This window comes from Alosa pseudoharengus, unplaced genomic scaffold (genome assembly GCF_046254945.1).
Source record: "Alosa pseudoharengus isolate Yale_2024_CS ecotype anadromous, Long Island Sound unplaced genomic scaffold, YU_APseudo_1.1 YU_APseudo_1.1_scf_13, whole genome shotgun sequence".
NCBI classification, from domain to species: domain Eukaryota; kingdom Metazoa; phylum Chordata; class Actinopteri; order Clupeiformes; family Clupeidae; genus Alosa; species Alosa pseudoharengus.
In genome coordinates this window covers 15,870,397-15,888,683 of record NW_027468598.1, presented here as the reverse complement: position 1 = coordinate 15,888,683, position 18,287 = coordinate 15,870,397, and the positions used below count along the sequence as shown (strand labels likewise).

At 43.6% G+C, this 18,287-nt stretch overlaps 1 protein-coding gene across 2 annotated transcripts; it reads left to right on the top strand.

Annotated features, from left to right (window-relative positions):
* Positions 1-102: 102 nt before the first annotated feature.
* Positions 103-11,933, top strand: prcp (prolylcarboxypeptidase (angiotensinase C)). Of its 2 annotated transcripts, none has more exons than XM_076282273.1 (9): positions 103-704; positions 4,228-4,368; positions 4,519-4,620; positions 5,062-5,243; positions 5,702-5,859; positions 6,177-6,340; positions 9,357-9,524; positions 10,144-10,331; positions 10,711-11,933. In XM_076282273.1, the coding sequence occupies exons 1-9, from the start codon at positions 540-542 to the stop codon at positions 10,925-10,927; spliced, it is 1,485 nt and encodes a 494-aa protein (XP_076138388.1). In that variant the 5' UTR covers positions 103-539; the 3' UTR covers positions 10,928-11,933. The 2 variants fall into 2 exon arrangements, with proteins under 2 accessions (XP_076138388.1, XP_076138389.1); XM_076282274.1 differs by lacking the exon at positions 103-704 and adding an exon at positions 746-889.
* The last annotated feature ends 6,354 nt before the right edge of the window (positions 11,934-18,287 follow it).

The following is an 18,287-nucleotide window of genomic DNA, read 5'->3' as shown; positions in this document are numbered from 1 at the left end:
GACAGAACTTCAAGTACCATGAACCATTGCGGCACAGTTGATGCATTCACGACACACGTAAAGTAATTTGTTCTTATGAACAGTTTTAGTGCTCTATCCAGAGAGCATCTTCAATTTTAGTGTAGACGAAAATAATTTTGGACCGAAGCGTTAGGGGAAAAAACGCAAATAGCCTATTTAAGTCCCCATCGCCGTTGCAGGCTATTATCTTTAGCTTTTAAAAATTGAAAGTGTAAAGGTAGGCTACTTCAAGTTACTTCAACTGCACCACCCCTTCTTGTTTCTGAAAGTGTATGTATGACACCACCACCACTACTACTACCACACCTTGAGCAACTGGGTGGTGTTGATCTTGTGCGGTGCATGTGATATGCTGAGTTGCATAGCACAGACAACCCGAAGATTTGCCTTGTTGACAGTTTCCTTCCTTCTTCCGCACATGCGACAGCGAGCGAGCCAAACAAATAAATCCAGTGGAGTAGTCTCTCGCCCTCAGTCTGGCTTGACCACGGACCAGACAACAAGGGAACAGGTTTGCTATGAAAGCGGAATTCAAAGCTATCATGCCTGCATTAGTCGGCGTCGCCCTCTTATTGGTTTTGAGTTCTCATGGTTTCGCCTTGAAATCACACCTTTTCAGGCGTAGAGTGCCTGCTCCCTCAGGCGTTATGATCAATTATAAAACCTACTACATTGACCAAAAGGTAAGATATTCCTATGTGTTATTGTTGTGTTTGCTATTCAGTAGACTGACCTACAATACAGTATTGCAATCAATCTAACCTATTGAAATAATGCCTGTGGTATTTATTTATAATTGTAGGCTATGCATTGTTCAGCAAACTTCTTTTTACTACAGGTCTACCAGTCCACTCAAGCTGTTTATGAAGTAGGTGTGAATGATGGGCTATTACAAATTGGCTAATTGCAATGCAATGCAGTATCATGCCATAATGTCTTTTCTGCATCCAGCTGTCAGTAGGCTAGTCTAACTGACATGAGACAGTCACATTAATTGCATACTGTACATCCCATCCTATATTGCTTGTTTTAGACTTGAAGCCTTAAATTAGTGGCCTACCCTCTAAATGGAAACCTTTATTTATGTAATCTTGGTATTATACTGTACCCAGGGTTACACTTTGTTGTAATTTATACAATCCAATGGGTATTTAGCAGCCCACAATTGCCAACAGTTTCTGGTGTAGTCATTAGCGTAGTACCAGTCTTCCTCTGGGGATTTCCTTAATTTTCTGTGTACATAATCTCGGCAGTGCTCGTTGTGTATTGTGTCTGCAGACAATCAGCTTTTCCGTTTTGCCTCCTCAGAAGAATAGGCAAGCTCATCAGAGGTTTGGCCCTGTTCCTGCCCGAGGCACCATATCCCCTCTTGGCTCAGCGCCTGAGAAGGGATTTCTGAAAGTGAATTGAAAAGGCCCTGTTGCTATTTTCCTCACTACTACTATGTCGTTGTCATACAAACGACCCCCGTGTGTAAGCTTTTAGTCTTGGGTATGCTGCTAATTGCATTTTCACATTCTGTGTTCGCCTGGGCATTAAGATTGCCACCAAGGAACGTGGTATGATATTATCTGTGGTGTGTGAAAAAGTAATAGGTTGGGAAAGATGCTTCTCTATTTGTGCCCTTTGCGCATGGTTTGACTGAGGATTACATACTTGATTTTATGAATGCAATTTTCTTACTGACACATGGAAAAGACCCACATAGGCTGGCCAGGACATTACTTGGTTTTCCAGGTCAGTGAATTCAGTGAACCTTGACTCCAGTCACAAGGCTTTGTTTATTTTATCACCCGTTCTCCTCTGGCATTCCAAGTACACGGTCGTGTTTGTCAGTATACCAGGAGTAAGGACCTAGTCCACTGCAGCCTTTTGTTCTTATATTGTCTCAGAACCATCTAAATACAATTTGTTAAAGGTGTGATTAGGTCATCCATTTAAGAAAGAGAGAGTAATGAGATTCACTGGTGGAGTTTTTGTATTTAAAGGTAGTCTATATAGCACATGGATATAGCAGGTTTTCAGAGGAAAGTAACTGATGTAAACCAGGCTACATCCTGTTGCGGGGCGTTCATATCATCCTTCCTGCCCTACTGGTGGCTGTAGATGGGGGGGATGCTCTGTTGGGATCAGCAAGCGATCGAACAGTTGCCTGGAGGAAATCCTCTTGGCCGTTCCCATCGAAAAAGAGAGAATAGAGGACAGGATGTCCACCTTATAAGAGGGACTTCAAATGGGAGTTTAAGGTCAGAGGGCGTCCTCACTTTATCACGCTAGATCTTCCCAGAGATATAGGCCTAATGAATGAAAATAGATACTGTAGGAGTTTAGAGATTGTGTGCAGGGATTTGCATTGAAGATTTGAACCTGACCATTTTTTCTATCTTGTTGCAACAAACATGACAAAGACAAAATAACGCTCCAGACAAAATGGCAAAATTAATATCTAATAACAAATGAGAGATTAGCTGTGACTTTTGCTTTATTGGAGACTTCTACAGAACCATACGCTGTTGCAGGTTCTGCATTTCTGCATTGGGTTGCGTGCTCTGGCATTGCTGTGTAAATTAAGGAAGTTAAAACACATGACTTAGTTCTAGTTCGGAGGTACTTTCCAGGTGATGATTTCATCTTACTTTTTGTCCTGAGGTGTTTGTTGCGGTGCAACTTTTGGTGCCATTTTCCTGTTCTTTTTTGACTATGGGACAACAATGACCTTGTGTGGAGGCATTTTACATAGTCTGTGAACATTAGGCAATCTACCACTAGATGGCGATACTGGGCTCTGAACTGTAAGCAATATGGCTGTCTGGACATGACCTGCACACAGACATTTTTCATAGGGAGTTGTATCATGGTTAAGGAATGCTTCTTATCATGTCATTGGCAAATGGAAACAAACTTGGAACTACTTAATTACATTAAAAAAGACAGTAGTCAAGTTTTCACAATCATATTTATAAGATATAATCATTTAATCATGATAACATTCAAGTGTAGTGCAAATGTCATAGATCACTAAAGAAGGTGTCTGGTTGTCACAGTACTTTTACATTGGCCACGTGGTTCATGAGCTGTTGGAAGTTGATGAGTTATTTGGTTCATTTGATGCTGATTTGATGAGCAAATATGAAGTAATTGGGCAAACAATTTCCAACGCAATCATTTCCCTATCATGGCAACACAGCCTTCTGCATAACAGTGGCGTTAATGAAAGTGCCCTGTGTGGTGGCTAACTCCCCTCCTCTCTCTCTCCAGTCTGTGTGTGCGTGTGTGTGCTGGCTCTCAGGCCGGCCTTGTCCAGATGCCAGACTCTGTTGGAGGCAGTCGAATAAATGAATCATTCAAGCCTGAGAATCTGCTCCTTGTCATTGCCTCATAAAATTTCTGCCTCTTTTGTCACTAAAAGGAAGGAGGGGGTGCAGGGAGAGAGAGAGAGGGAGAGGGAGAGAGAGAGGGGGGAGAGAGGGAGAGAGAGAGATAGGGAGAAGGAGTGCAGGGAGGGGGAGAGCAAAACAAAGGCGAACATTCTTTATTAGAGTTTTGGGTCGGTTTCAAGGATGGGGATAACCCCTTAAGTAGCCCTATTGGGACAACAACAGCTGCAGCTGTGGAGTATCTATGTGCTTCTTTAGCTTTGTGCTTTAGATGTATAAAGTCCTCTCCAAACTGTAGATGGCAGGAGAGAGAAAGAGAGGAGGAGGAGGAGGAGGGTTAAATAGGAATGACGCTGGACCGGGACACAGAGGTTTTTCGCTGTGAAAGGATGTCACAGGCGGAGGGCTCGGCAAACCGTAACTAATGTGGCATCCCTGAGACCCCGAGTGCTGGATATTTTAATACAAATTGAGGCTAATTATCCTTCCGCTCGGCCCCGAGGTCGCCCGCCTCTCCATGATGAGGTGGCAGCGGGCCAGAGGCCCAGAGAGCACGCCCCAGCAGTTACTGTACTGCACCGAGCCCTGGATCGGACGTGCACCGGCAGCACACACACGCTAGGTACTAGTGAGAGAAGCCAAATGAGGAACTCTGTTTTCATTTGAACATGCTAATTGACCTGGTCTGTTGGAGGTATGGCCCTGAAATAGAGAAGAGGACAGGGAAGGGATGAACAGGCAAAGCAGGTCAAATGTGAGGAATCCGATTTGAATAACATGGAAATTGTTATTTTGGAGTTTAAATATGTTCTTATTGTGGTGTTTACAGATCGACCATTTTGGATTCCTGGAGAATGGCACTTTCAAGCAGAGGTATTTGGTTGCAGACCTGCATTGGCAGACAGATGACGGTCCCATCCTCTTCTATACAGGCAATGAAGGAGACATCACCTGGTTCTGTAACAACACTGTAAGAATGCCACTTCCCTTTCTCACCAGATTAACATCCTTTTACTACCAAACATATTTCTTTTTTTATATAAACTCTCACAAACGTTTCTCATTTTGGCATTGCCTGATTACATGTATCTTGGCCTAAGTCGTGTGCTGTTTGACCCAGGGATTTATGTGGGATGTGGCTGAAGAGCTGGGTGCCATGTTGGTTTTCGCTGAGCACCGGTACTATGGAGAATCTATGCCATTTGGGGCTGAGTCTTACAGTGTGAGTAAGAAATGTGACTCTGACTCACAAGCACAAGGATGTTACTTCATCCCCACAGCACACTACATCACTTCACAATGCATCACTGCAAACCATATCTTACCTCATGTGTCCCTGTCTGACTTTTAGTCCTCCCTGAGAATGTTTTTATTTTGTTTCCATTTGTAATGACTTTGAAAAATGTGTTATGGCTAGATGTTTCTATAATGAGAAAGAACTTTTGTTGCAGGATCAAAACAAACCAGGTCGAGTTAAGGCAATGTGTATACCTGCTAGTAATAAAGCCAGGGGAATGATCACATTAAGTTACCATGTGTAATGTTCCATAGTATAACATTTATACAGCAATTGTTGCATGTGGGTTGTTATGTACACTAGAGGTTTCCAACATCAGTACATCTATAATAATCTTTTCCCCTGTGTTGTGTCTCCGTCTCCTAGGATGCAAAGCATCTGAACTACCTGAGCTCAGAACAGGCACTGGCAGACTTTGCTGTGCTCATAAAGTATCTGAAGGCCAGCTGGACAGGTTGTCAGAGCAGCGCGGTGGTTGCTGTCGGAGGCTCGTATGGGGGCATGCTAGCTGCCTGGTTCAGGATGAAGTATCCACATGTTGTGGCTGGGTAAGGGTTTTATGTTGTTTTTCATAAAAACATCTTGATATACATTTTTTTTTTCATTTAGAATTTATGTTATGATTTAAGTAATGTTCTTTTTAAAAACCTGAACCTCACTCATATAGGGAAACCATTTGTGTGGCCACACTACATCTAAGTTTGTAAAATCATTTTTACATAGAAAATGGCTTAGTTTGATGTGGTTTTCTTCACATAAATGCTCTGATGTCTGTTTGGCAGCTTATCTGAAAAGAACCCTTTCATGGCATAAAGAATGTTTTTTTACTAACAACTACCAACAATCAATACCTTTAATAGTAAAAGCTTTTCTCTGGAAACTTTGCCTCTTTGAAGTCCACATGAAGAACTTTGGCTTGTCAGAGTGTACTGTTGCCACACTGCACAGCCTTCAGCCTGAGGCCTGTGGGGCATTTTAATGGGCTGCTTTGTCTTTCTCCTCCCAGTGCTCTGGCTGCCTCAGCTCCCATCTGGCAGTTCCCGGACATGGTGCCCTGTGGCGTCTTCTACAAAATAGTCTCTGATGATTTTGCTAAGAGTGGAGTAAACTGCCATGCCAACATCAGGAGGTCGTGGAAGGCTATCGACAAAGCGTCCTCCACAGGTGTGCAAATGTGATTTTTATTAGACTGGCACCAGCTTTGTGCTTGGCTTCATGGTACAATATTTACAATTGTGAAAATGATCAGTCTCTATGAACAAAGGTGCATCGAAATGCATTTATGTTTCTGTGTAGTAGTTTAAGTGGTAGGGTAGTTTAAAATACCAGTAGTTTAAAATACCTGCTTAGTTTCCTTGTGTCTGTAGTGACAGTTCAAGGTCTTTAATGTTAAGTGCTCAGTATTTAGTTTAGTTGAATATTTAGTTGAATGTTTAGTGTGTTCAGTATTTAATTTCTATCTCTGTGTGACCTGAACACAGATGAGGGGCTCCTGTGGCTCTCCAGAGAGTTCAGTCTCTGTGCTCCGCTTAAGAAGGGTGATGGCCTGAAGAGCTGGCTACAGGAGACGTGGGTGAACTTGGCAATGGTGGACTACCCGTACGAAGCCAACTTCCTGCAGCCCCTACCAGCCTGGCCTATAAAGGTACCACATCACCTCGCCTTGCCGGGATCTTTCCATTCCTTTTCTCTTTCCTCATTTCCAGCATTTGTGCTCACTGCACCCGTTCAAATCCCAAATGGTAAATAGTAGAATGCACACATCCCACAACGTCCGAGGAATGGGGTGGGGGGATACACGCATTCACTATGTCAATGTACAAAAGCATGCTTTTGTGCTGAGCTTCCTATTATAACAGCTTAGTTGGTTTTATTTATGCATTGAAAAACCCAAACCTTTTGGAGTAGTTTCAACCTTTTGCTTCAGGTTGCCCATGATAGCATTGTAAATCTCCAAGCTCCCCTGGCTTTCATCGTGGCTGTTTACAACAATCTTCAATTAGCCTCATTCATATGCATGAGGGGACTCGGTGGCAGGTTGGATCGAGGAACTCCCCACCCTCCATTCCTCCCTCCTCTCTCTCCTTCCTTTCCTCTCTCTCTCTATCCTTTCCTCTCTCTCTCTCTCTTTCTTGATAAGACAGATGCCGATGGTGGTCTTTCTCTCTCCACTCTCCAGTCTTCTCCAGAGGGCCCCTTTTGTGGGACTGAACCCTCAGATCTCAGAGGTGCTTCTGAGCACTTGTGTCACGTGAGGCTGTGGAGAGAGAGAGAAAGAGAGAGAGAAAGAAAGAGGGAGAGAAAGAGAGAGAGAAAGAGAGAGAAAGAGCACATCAACTGCTTCAGGGGGTTCGATTTAAGCAACGCACTCAGAGCAGTTTGAGTGGCTCGTTTCTTCATTGAAACTATTATGATCACAACGGTGGAAGCTGATCCCAGATCACAATTTCCAAGGCATAGTGTGATCTCTGTAACTATGCAGAGCTTCGTGTTCCTCTTTGTGTGCTCCTTTTGCTCCACCGAGTCCATTTGTGCCACAGTATAGACATACGTCTTTAAAAGCAGGAAGTCTCCAGAGCACAGATAGGCACGTGCAGTGCAGTCTACACGATGAGCTGCTGAAGCAGAAATGGAGTGTTTTAACAGAACTATGTTGTTTACGTTCTGAACTGTAGATTCAGCGAGTCAGTGCATGGCAACCGAACATGGCATAGTGCACAACTCTGCCCCTGATCTGGCTGTCGATCTATGCGTGTTTCCTCGGAATATAATCCATCATGAACAGTGGTGTCATTCCAATCACTTGTAGCACCTGTGCAGCTTGGCAGCAGGTGTGACACAGAGTGTGCTTTTTCACCACCTCAAAGTGCTATAAATCTCACTGACTGTGTGCCATGTTTAATGATCATGAGGTGAGAATGCATTAGTCAGGTGATCATCTTCTCCATGTGCGACTTGAGAACAGCATGCTAATAGGACAACACATTTGCAACATCAAGACAACTGCAGTTATTTCACCATCAAACCCAGCATGAATATGCATTTGTCACAGGAAATGCTCTGTGTTCACCTTGGACAGTCAAACTCGTGTCCACTGTCAGACTAATGAGGGCTGCTTACAAGTGTAGTTTAATCCACGGACTTAAGAGGGACTTATTCTGTTTTTGTTTGAGTCTGCAACACTTTTGTTATGACTCATTGCAATCAGGCCTGTTGTTATCTATAGTTCATTGAGCACTTTTTTATGATTCAGCTGTTTATAACTCTCACATGCTACTCATAATTCAGTCAGATTCAGTCAGGGTCAGTCAGGTTTTCAGTTATTCTCAAATTATTCCAAACAAATCAGACTTCTCATTTTTGAGACCACCACTCACCACTGCTTCCATTGTGGGCTTGTATCCTGGTGTCTTTATGTTTTCTGTGAGATTTTGGTTAAGACAAAATGCTAAAGAGTCATTTTGGGCTGTTAGGCTGCAATCCTGTAATGTATGCGACCCCTATAGGTGGTGTAAGCGGTTTAGGCAGTGGGTGCAAAGAGGGGCTTTTTCTCCCCTGACAAAGCTAATGTGATTATGGGAGTGACTGTGAGAAGGGGGTATTGAGGGCTTAGAGGGGGGAAATCTGTTGGCAGAGATGAATGTATAAGCCTAATCCTATCTGAAAAGTAAGAGAAGATGCTTTAGTTTTTTTTCTTTCTTTTCTCCCATCTTCTCTCACTCTCTTTCACTTTTGTCATGGTCTGAAATCTACACTCGGACATGTCCACAGCTCCCCCGCCTCAGGCACCCCCACCCCCCATGTGTGTCCCCAAAAAGGACATCAGGAAAAGCCCCCCCCCCCCTCCCACACACACACACACACACACAATCCCACTACATTGCTGGCCTCTACGCACCCCCCCCCCCCAACAACAACAACTCATCGCCAGCCTCTTGGCTCACAATGAACAGGCAGAGGAGGCACCGGTGCCGTCTGTCCCCCTGCACCCCGACGCCAGAGACCCAAACAAACACTACGGTCCTGTCCGCAAAACAGTCCACTTTATCATCCATAGCCAGTTAAAGAGAGAGAGAGAGATGTTGTGTAGTTGAAAGGCCCCAAAATGGCTCCCTTCTGCCCATTCCATACCCCCCCCCCCCCCCCCCCCCACACACACACACACACACCCCAAATTCAGCTCTGCCAGCAAAGGGGCTGTAAATTCTACTCAAGCTTGGATTCCATTCCACTCAATTTCACATGCAAATCAGGTGGCGGTACATTGAGAGCTTTAAGAAATTCTTTTTTCCCCTCCTACTTCACTCTACCTCTAAAGGGACATTCAGATAAATTGTGCAGACTGAACACACAACTCTTCAGGTTTGACAGACTGTTTTGAAGGAAAAGTGAACATTGGCAAAGCTTTTGTAAGCAAACTGACTAGGTCTCAGTAGACATACACATGAGAATGTGCAGTGCATGTCAAGAGTATGTGTCCATTCCTTATGTCAGGTCACATGCAGTGGAGGCCTCAGCGTACAATACCTCAATACAGTTTGTATGTATTTGTTAGCCTACCCATGTATACTTAATATATATTTAATGAACTCTCAGCATGTCTACCAGTCTGCTCCGTCTTCTGTGGAAATGAATATATTTTTGCATGATTACATCACCAGGTGGTTTGCGAGCATCTCCGATTCAGCCCTGAGGTGCCTGAGCAGGAGCTTCTCCAAGGCATCGCCCAGGCAGCTAAGGTCTACTACAACTACACCGGCGACGCCACCTGCCTCAACATCTCCCAGTCCGCCACCGGCAATCTGGGCATGATGGGCTGGTTCTACCAGGTCAGAGTAGCCTCCAGATTAGCCCCATTAGCTGCTGTCAAAGTCACACCTGTGCCTGCTCTCTACAGTGTTATTTTTCTGCAGTTTTTTAAAAATATATTAAAGGTGAAGTATCTCTGGCACAAGTGTGAATTTGTTCATTAAATGGAGCATCAGGTCGCCAATAGAATGAAACCATAGAAACGAAACCACCCCTTTTCTCACTTGCTATGTTACACTCCAGCAGCTATTGTTTGTTCTACATTTCATAATTAGAAGGGCACACACCACTACTAAGGCTAAATGCCCTATCTGGTAATATTAGCTAAAGTGAAACTAAATGTGTGGATTCACCCTGTAATTCGGCTCTGATCGTAGGGTGTGTTGTTTTACCTTACCACCAAGTTTCATGACGACAAAACTTTCATTGTTTTTTGTGTAGTCCGGGCTACAGACAGGCAGATTGACAAACCACACTGAAAACAACCTCCTTGGTGGAAATAATAAAACTTATGTTCCCACAAATGATGTGTTTTACTATGAACAAATTCAAGTCCAGCTGCTATAATCTGCTCATAATGTAAAGTCAGGTTAGGGCTCACTATATCTTCCACTGTGTGTGTGTGTGTGTGTCTGGCAGGCCTGTACAGAGATGGTGATGCCTATGTGCTCAGATGGTGTACAGGACATGTTTGAGCCACAAAAGTGGGACTTCCAGGCCTTCTCGGATGAATGCTATGCCATGTTTGGAGTGAGGCCGCGACCCGATTGGGCAGAGGTCGTCTACGGAGGGAAAGACATCACCTCCCACAGCAACATCATCTTCAGGTCAGCTATCTGTTCCTCTTGTCCTTGGGTGGTATACAAATGGAAAATGTAGTTTTTGCAATGGAATTCCTATGGGTCGACCTGAAATATGCATCCCTATGATAAAAAATGAACACAGAAAACATGTAAAGAAATAAGATTTATGTTTATAAAATGTTTATAAAAATGTTTATAAAAAAGAGATTTACAATAAGGATGAAATAGAAAGATTTTTCATTGTGCCCCTGAGAATTCGATCATGGCTATAGCTTTGGTTTCAAAACAATGATCACTTTGTGAACAACCCAATCTAAATCTGCTGGTCGAGTCTTGGGGTGCACTCACTCAGAGCATAGTAATCTCTACTGACCCGACTCAATGATGTTCTGGTTGTGCGTAGTAACGGGGGTTTGGACCCCTGGTCCGGAGGCGGCGTGACGCAGAACCTCTCGGACTCGCTGGTGGCCGTGTGGATCCCGGATGGAGCGCACCACCTGGACCTGCGCAACAACAACGAGTACGACCCGAGCTCCGTGCTGGCCGCCCGGCGGCAGGAGGTGGCCCTCATCAAGCAGTGGGTCAAGCAGTGGGCTGTACACACCCACGGCCAAGTATGACCAGATGTTCTGGTGTTGGAGTCCAGACCCAGCCTTCCGTGGTTCTGACCAATGGTCATATGTTTACTTGACACTGAGGCAGCTTAAAACCTCTTCACTAATGCAGCTTAAAACCTTTTTTTTTTTTTTTAAATCTATGCGATACAATCAGGAACTGAACCAAAAAAAAAGGGATCCGGTTTGAAGTTGTTTTCAGAATTGCAAAACAATGATGTAATTCTATAGCTTGCTTGGACAGGAGGGTAAATTAAATAATGAAACTAATGCTTTAAGTGGACATTTGGATTATTTGCTATGATGAACAGTATTATTGGCATGTTGTTTGCCTGTGCCTTAAGTAGATTATAATAATGATCACATGTATCCAGATGGCTTAACTGAAAATAGAAAATGATGAAAATGACCCATTTGCATCCTTATTGAGGGCAAAGGTCTGAATCGGTTTCTTTTTACCCAATGTTATAATTATCAGGTATTATAAAGCCCTTTTCTAGATACATTTCTGAACATAATGCCATTCACATAGCCAGCTGTTTCTGTCAATTGAAAGGCTATTTCCATCCATACTGTGTAATAATCAGTGCCTACATTAGGCTAAGATGTGATGTAAGTACTGAAGGGAATTTCAGGAAGAACTTTGTCGTCAAACCAAATGTAAAACATCTTCAGTACGAAAGGGCTGCATCCAATTAATATATAAAATGTTTGAAACAATCTTTGTTGAATTGTAACTAACAGTAACAGCTACTTTTGTGCTTCCCTCTGTACACACTGCACTCTGGCCAGAGGATTTTAAAGTGTTTTAAGGGCTGGACCCAAATGCCACATAGCCAGGTTATGTGGTACACACAGGCTATTTTAAACCAGTGCTTTACACCTTTTCATTGAGTTAGTTAATGACTGTCATTTGGGGCCATCTCTTAGTGACGTAACATCGCAAAATGTCAAGGAGTGACTAACTTTGTGTCATTGTTGCTGGATAAAAAGCTGCCTATTTTTACCCCTATGACTATTTGCTGTTCTTTCTTCAATGTTCTGGAAAGAGCATATTGCTCTGACTGTCGGGAAGCTGTGGAAGCACATTGATATTTGATGTTCTTTTATATCGTTCTATCTAGTGTGTGTGTGTGTGTGTGTGTGTGTGTGTGTGTGTGTGTGTGTGTGTGTGTGTGTGTGTGTGTGTGTGTGTGTGTGTGTGTGTGTGTGTGTGTGTGTGTGTGTGTGTGTGTGTGTGTGTGTGTGTGTGTGTGTGTGTGTGTGTGTGTGTGTGTGTGTGTGTGTGTGTGTGTGTGTGTGTGTGTGTGTGTGTGTGTGTGTGTGTGTGTGTGTAGGACTATAACTGTGATAAACATTCAATTTTACTGCTGCATGCCGGCATCTCCAAGAACCTATCTCTGTCGTTCCAACGACCTCATGAACTGAGAAAAAGGGGGGGGGGCTGCATTTTTATTCAGCCCCTCTTCCTCCACCCCCCACCCCCACCCCAGGCTTGCAGCATCACATGCTGGTTAGCTGAGCCGCAGTGAGTTTAATGAAAGTGCTGGCTGGGGTGGGGGGCTTCAATAAAGATGCTGGTGGGAGATGTACCCCCATGTAGAGTCCCCCCATCATGAACCCACTGCAAGTGCACAACCCCTCGCTTCTCATTCAACAGGGCTGGCAGCAGACTAAAGTCTTTAAAATTGGTGTACCTCGACGAGCCATGGTCTATAATTTTTTTTGTGGGGGGGGGTTGTGAGCACCCCCCGCTAGTAATATTATTAATGCTGCCCGATGAGTTCAGGGGAGGTTTACTAGAGAAAGGCGGACGAGTTGTGTGTGTGTGTGTGAGATGAGGTTGAGCAGGGGTGACTGTGCAAAGAATAAAGCAGAGAGCAACCGGTGATGGACGACGTCCAGGCTCTATTGTGCCCCCACCACCATCACACACCCCCCAAAAAAAGCCCCCGTTAAGCAGAGTTTTGGGAAGGCTTTGTGTTCATTTGTAAACAGTGTTGGTTTATTGTCAGGGATTGTCTCTGCATGCCCTGAGCCTGAGTTGCTTAATGCAGCGGTGAGGAGACTCAGCAGACCCAAGGCAAAGCCCCTGACCAAAGAGAGAGAGACGCATTCCAGGAGATCCCTCTGATATGATCCCATAGATCCCTACTGATACGTTATAAAGAAGAGAAAAAGTGAATCCATATAGATATACTGACTACATTGAAAAAAGAAAAAGTGACCACTGTTTTTTAACTATAGTTTAAAGTTATTTTACAAAACAACACATTCTACCTTTCAGAGAACTAGATTCCATTGCAGGCGTCTGTTTTTAACCTACAGTGCAGTCAAGCACTTTTGAAAACTCTGAAGCGTTCACACTTACGGAGTAAGAAGATGGAGGAAACCCCCACGCCTCCCTCCCTGATCCCATTCCTTGTTCCTCTCGTCCCCGCTCTTGTCATTAATTTCTCCGGCCCTTTCTCCCTCTCCTGCCTGACACTCCCCATCAATCAAATGTGTTATTAGGATTCGGTTGACCCAGGGAACCCCTGGGCACTGTCGGCGGTGGCCGTGTCACCCCCTCACACAGAGACCACACAGCAGTGGGAAGAGATTAGGCTGAGCCCCAGTCTCACCCACCATCCTCCTCCCAGCCCCCTGATGCAGCCACTGGGTGCTGGAGGGGGCCGAGAGGGCCGGGGAGGGGGGCACCCATGGGGGTCCTGGTTGAAGGCTTGGGCTCAGGGTGGAGGGTTGGGAGGGTAGGGGATGCGAGTGAGAGGGTTGCTGAGTTGGTAAATCCCCCCCCCACACACACACACACACACCACCACCACCCCAAAGAAAGAGGGTGGGTTGACCAGTGTGTAATGATAACCACACAATGGCCCCTTCTTGACAGCCAGTTTGTCTAAGCTGCTTACACACAACTGAAATAGATATAGTGGAAATAGTCCAAGAAAAAGAGATCCTTTTTGAAGCTTTTATGAAGGCTTTGACCACAACACTCACACATTTTTCAAAGTTGACCATTTCATGATGGGCTTTTGTAGACCGTAAGTAAGAACTCCAGTTCTTCCTTCCTTTATCTATATTTGGCCTTGTGAATCCTGTACTGTCACTGTCTGAATATACAACCAGTCCCCAAATCAGGGATGTAAAATGCAAATAAAAACAGAATGTGATACTATACAAGTCTTGTAAACCCAAATTTAGCAGCAAAAATGACAGACAACATATAACATGTTGAAAATGAACATTTTGACTATTGCATGAAAAATATTTGATCATTTTGAATTTCCTTCCAGCAACACGTTTTTAAAAAAGTTGAAACAGGGAATGTTTACCACTGTGCTGCTTAACCTCTTAATTTCACAAAATTCTAAATATGTGCAGAATTAATTTTGGCATTGCTTTCCTGAAATATTCAAAAACATTGCCTGGATGGCAGTATATGTTGCTCAAAACCAGTATACATCATTCAGAATTGATTGTGCCTTGTTTCAAACTGAGCACTAAAACAAGTTGGATAGGTTGGATACTTGGAAAGGCCCTCTTCTCTTTAGCCCAGATGACGCCATAATTTCCAAATAGAATTGCAAATTTTGATTATCAGAGGTTTTCCTGAGCCCCAATGATTTTCTTTACAGAAACAGCTTTGGTTTTAATGCAGTGCCATCTGAGGTCCCATATTGTTTTTCAGCTCTATAGTTTGCAATGATTTCTCTGGATTCTCTAAATATTTTAATGATATTATACAGATGGTGAACTCCCCAAATACTTCACAATTTCATGTTAAGAAGAATTAAAATTACATTGTTTCATCATTTGTCCACACAGGTTTACACAGTGATGAATACCCCTACATCTTTACTTCTAAGAGACCCTGCCTCTCTGGGATGGTCTTTTTCATACCCAATTATGTAGACAGTTACCCTAATTAGTTTGAAATGTGTTCCTGGTGTCAAATTCAAAATTAACATATATTTTCCATGAAATAGTCAAATTGGTCATTTTCAACATTTGATATGTTGTCTGTGTCCTTTCGGCAGCTAATTGAGTTTACGAGATTTACATTCTGTTTTGATTTGCATTTTACACAAAATCTCAACTCTTTCTGATTTGGGGTTGTAACAGAAAGTGTCCTGTCTTTGATTTGGAATTTGAAGGTATGACTCATATTTATTATTTATCTTTCTGTTTATTTATTTATTTTTTATCCTTTGGTTGGCAGTCTTTTTTCCCCCAGCTGTCACTTGTAGACTATTTCCACAAGTTCAAGTGTGTTGGAATCCCCCCTCTGTGGCATATTCAATGCGATGCTGTGTCTGTTCTGCCCTGCACACCAGCCCGTCTCCACCCTTCCCTCCCTCCCCCTCTTCTTTTCCTCCCGAGGTCTTTATGTGGCCATGTAGCCCTCGTTTCCGGAATCAGCGCGTCAAACTCACTCTCCGACGTGAATGACCCGCAAACACAAAAAGCTCTGACAGAAGAAGGCGGCTAAATATTTTCTTTGGTGTCAGCGGGCCAACATAGGGCTGGTGGTGGAAGTTCAGGGGAAGAAAGGGCTTGATGAGAGCACATGACGTTTCAATGGCTCTGACTATAAGACACACACACTTTTATTCAAGCCAAACGGTCTCTCTCAAACATTCTTAAGGGGATCTTTCAACAATGTCCTGTATTTCTACTTGAAAGACCACCAAAACCAACCACACATAACCAAAAACATTATTGTTTTTTAATTAATTTTAATTAATTTATTTCTACTCCTTTACTACCCTACTTTTTCTTTAAAAAAACAATCGCACACACACTTTAGCTGGCTTAAACAGTGCTGCAACAGAGGCGCAGTGAATGTGTGGCATTCGTCCAGAAGCATATCGATGAAAGGCCCATAACTAGCTGGGAAAAGGTTGTTTTTGTGCACTGTTGCTACGTCTCCCATTGTTGCCCCAACTGTTTATTGTGTGGCCATGTCAGCTTCAGTGGGCCCTTCCATTCAGGACCCGGGCCTGTGCTGGGCTACAGATAATTAGATCAGTGCTATCACTTTCACTGTCCCCCTTTCTCCACTGGAATTTACATGATAATAACAGTTTCTCGAAGGGTACCTCTCTCTCTCCTCTCTCTCTCACTCGTTCTCCCTCCCTCTGACCCTCTGAAGCGGTAAAATCCCCCACCCTTTCCACCATGCAGTGATTCACTGCTTCACCTTAAAATGCACTTTTAGGAAAGCAAGAGGGGGGGGGGGCCTGGGAAAACACTTACCCAGGGGTGAGAGGGACTGGGAGACAAAAACGTGAAGCACTGCCCAGCTTGTCCAGACCGTAAGCTTATCAACATAGGCACGTGATTGGACAGCCAGCTCAGCCCAAATGACAACATACAAAACAAAAGTGGCACATAAAATTGAGTGTGGATTTATGTTAACTGTGCTCAACTTACCCTAAAGGCAAGAAGAACTGTACTCATTTGCTATTAGAACTTAGAACATACACATACAACAAACAGAAGTCAGGCAGAGGGTTTGCAAGTCTGGCAGTGCTGTGCACAAAAAGCACTTTAACTTGAGGAAAAAATTGAGGAAAAAATGAGGGCTGATGCTCAAGAACTCTTTCATTTACATAAAGCCTCTTCTGTCTGTGTTCCAGTATCCCTTTCTCATTTTGAGTCTTTAGCCAGCGCCGCCTTCCAGTGTTCGACAGTTTTCCTCAGTATTCCACAGTATTCTGCAGAACACTTAAACTGGGATCAGACCGGACCCCCATGAACCCCACGCCCCAACTCCCCTGGACTTGGACCCCTCCCCTGCGTTACAGCATTCACCGCCGGCCAACAAACTTCCTGTAAATGCGTGATTGTTTACTGCGGCACTTTTCAGTCATCGCCGGAGATTTCTTAAGGTCAACATTCCTTTTGGCACACTGTGCTTGAACTGCACTTTATCCCCCTTTAATTTAACAGCTCCGGCAGCTTTTCTAGTTAAATCGACTGTTCATTATTGAGACCCATTTTACGAAGGGGCTGTGAGGTGCAGTTTAATGAATCTCTGGCACAAAGCTCCCTTTCATGGCCTGGGGAAAGAATAGAAGCTATTTAGACCCTGTAGGGCTGTATGTCAAAGACATCCCATAATAGTTGTCAGGACTGGGTAGAAATTCCCACTGGTGCGGGAATGCTCAAAAAAAAGAAAGAAAGGAAGAAAGACAGAAAGAAAGAAGAAAAAAAAAGCAGAAGACAGAAAGACAGAGAAAGAAAAAATCAACTTGTACCATGAGCAGATTAAGACACAAGCAGAAGAGGATGCCCACTTGGCAGACCAGAGGAGCCGGTTCAGTTCAGCTTGTCCTTGTGGAGTAGTTTGTGACATGCCATCACACAATATGTCTAGACGTGATAGGCAGAAATAGCAGTTCAGACATTGGTTAGTCACGACTGACAATTAGATTATACTTTACAAATGAGCAGACTGTGATGGATGAGAAACTACAACACTTCAAGAGCATATGGTTAATATAATGGCCAAGTTAGTGACGAAAAACAAACCTAACTATTTAAACCCCAATTCCAGTTGTTCAGTTTTGCATTTTTGAGAGAATATATGCAGTCTAAATAGCCTATAACAATAGTTATATAGGCCTATACTGGAATGAGTAACAAAATGTTATGCATTATGTATTAAAATAATTTATTTTGATATTTGCAAATGAGCTAAGTGATTGTGAGGATGACAAATACTGCAATTAAATACTAGAGCAAAAAGGATACTTAAGTAGTTTGTAATATGATTAGGCGTATCTGTGTTAAAAACATTAACTCTCCTTCAGGCCAAACTGTTTTTCACAAATACAATTACAATTCTGTTAAATTTACATTCTATTTTTATTTTGCCTATAGCAAACGCATTACAAGTTCCAAATCCCTTCAAAAACTGCTGTTTTAGGAGAGGCAAAAGTTTCAGAATAAAGGCTGATTGCACACACACACACACACACACACACATACGCACGCACACATGCACACACACACATGCACACACACACACACACACACACACACACACACACACACTCACTCGCACACTCACACAAGGTAGAGATGGGGAGCCTTTTTGCACAGTTGCCAGTGGACATTGTCCTGAGCCCCAGCAGGGCACCTCAGACAAATCCGCTCTTAGTTGCAGGTGGTCAGGCGTGAGCAAAGAGTTAAGTCCAGGGGGCCCTCTGCCCCTCCTCTTTGATGTCCTGACATCATCGGCCCTGCCTCCCTAAAGAACTCTCTCCCTTCCCCCCCACCAAAAAAACACTTTTCTTCCTTCAGTGTAGTCCTGGAGCGTTAGTGAGAGAGGAGTGTTTCGACACAGTCCAACTTCAGG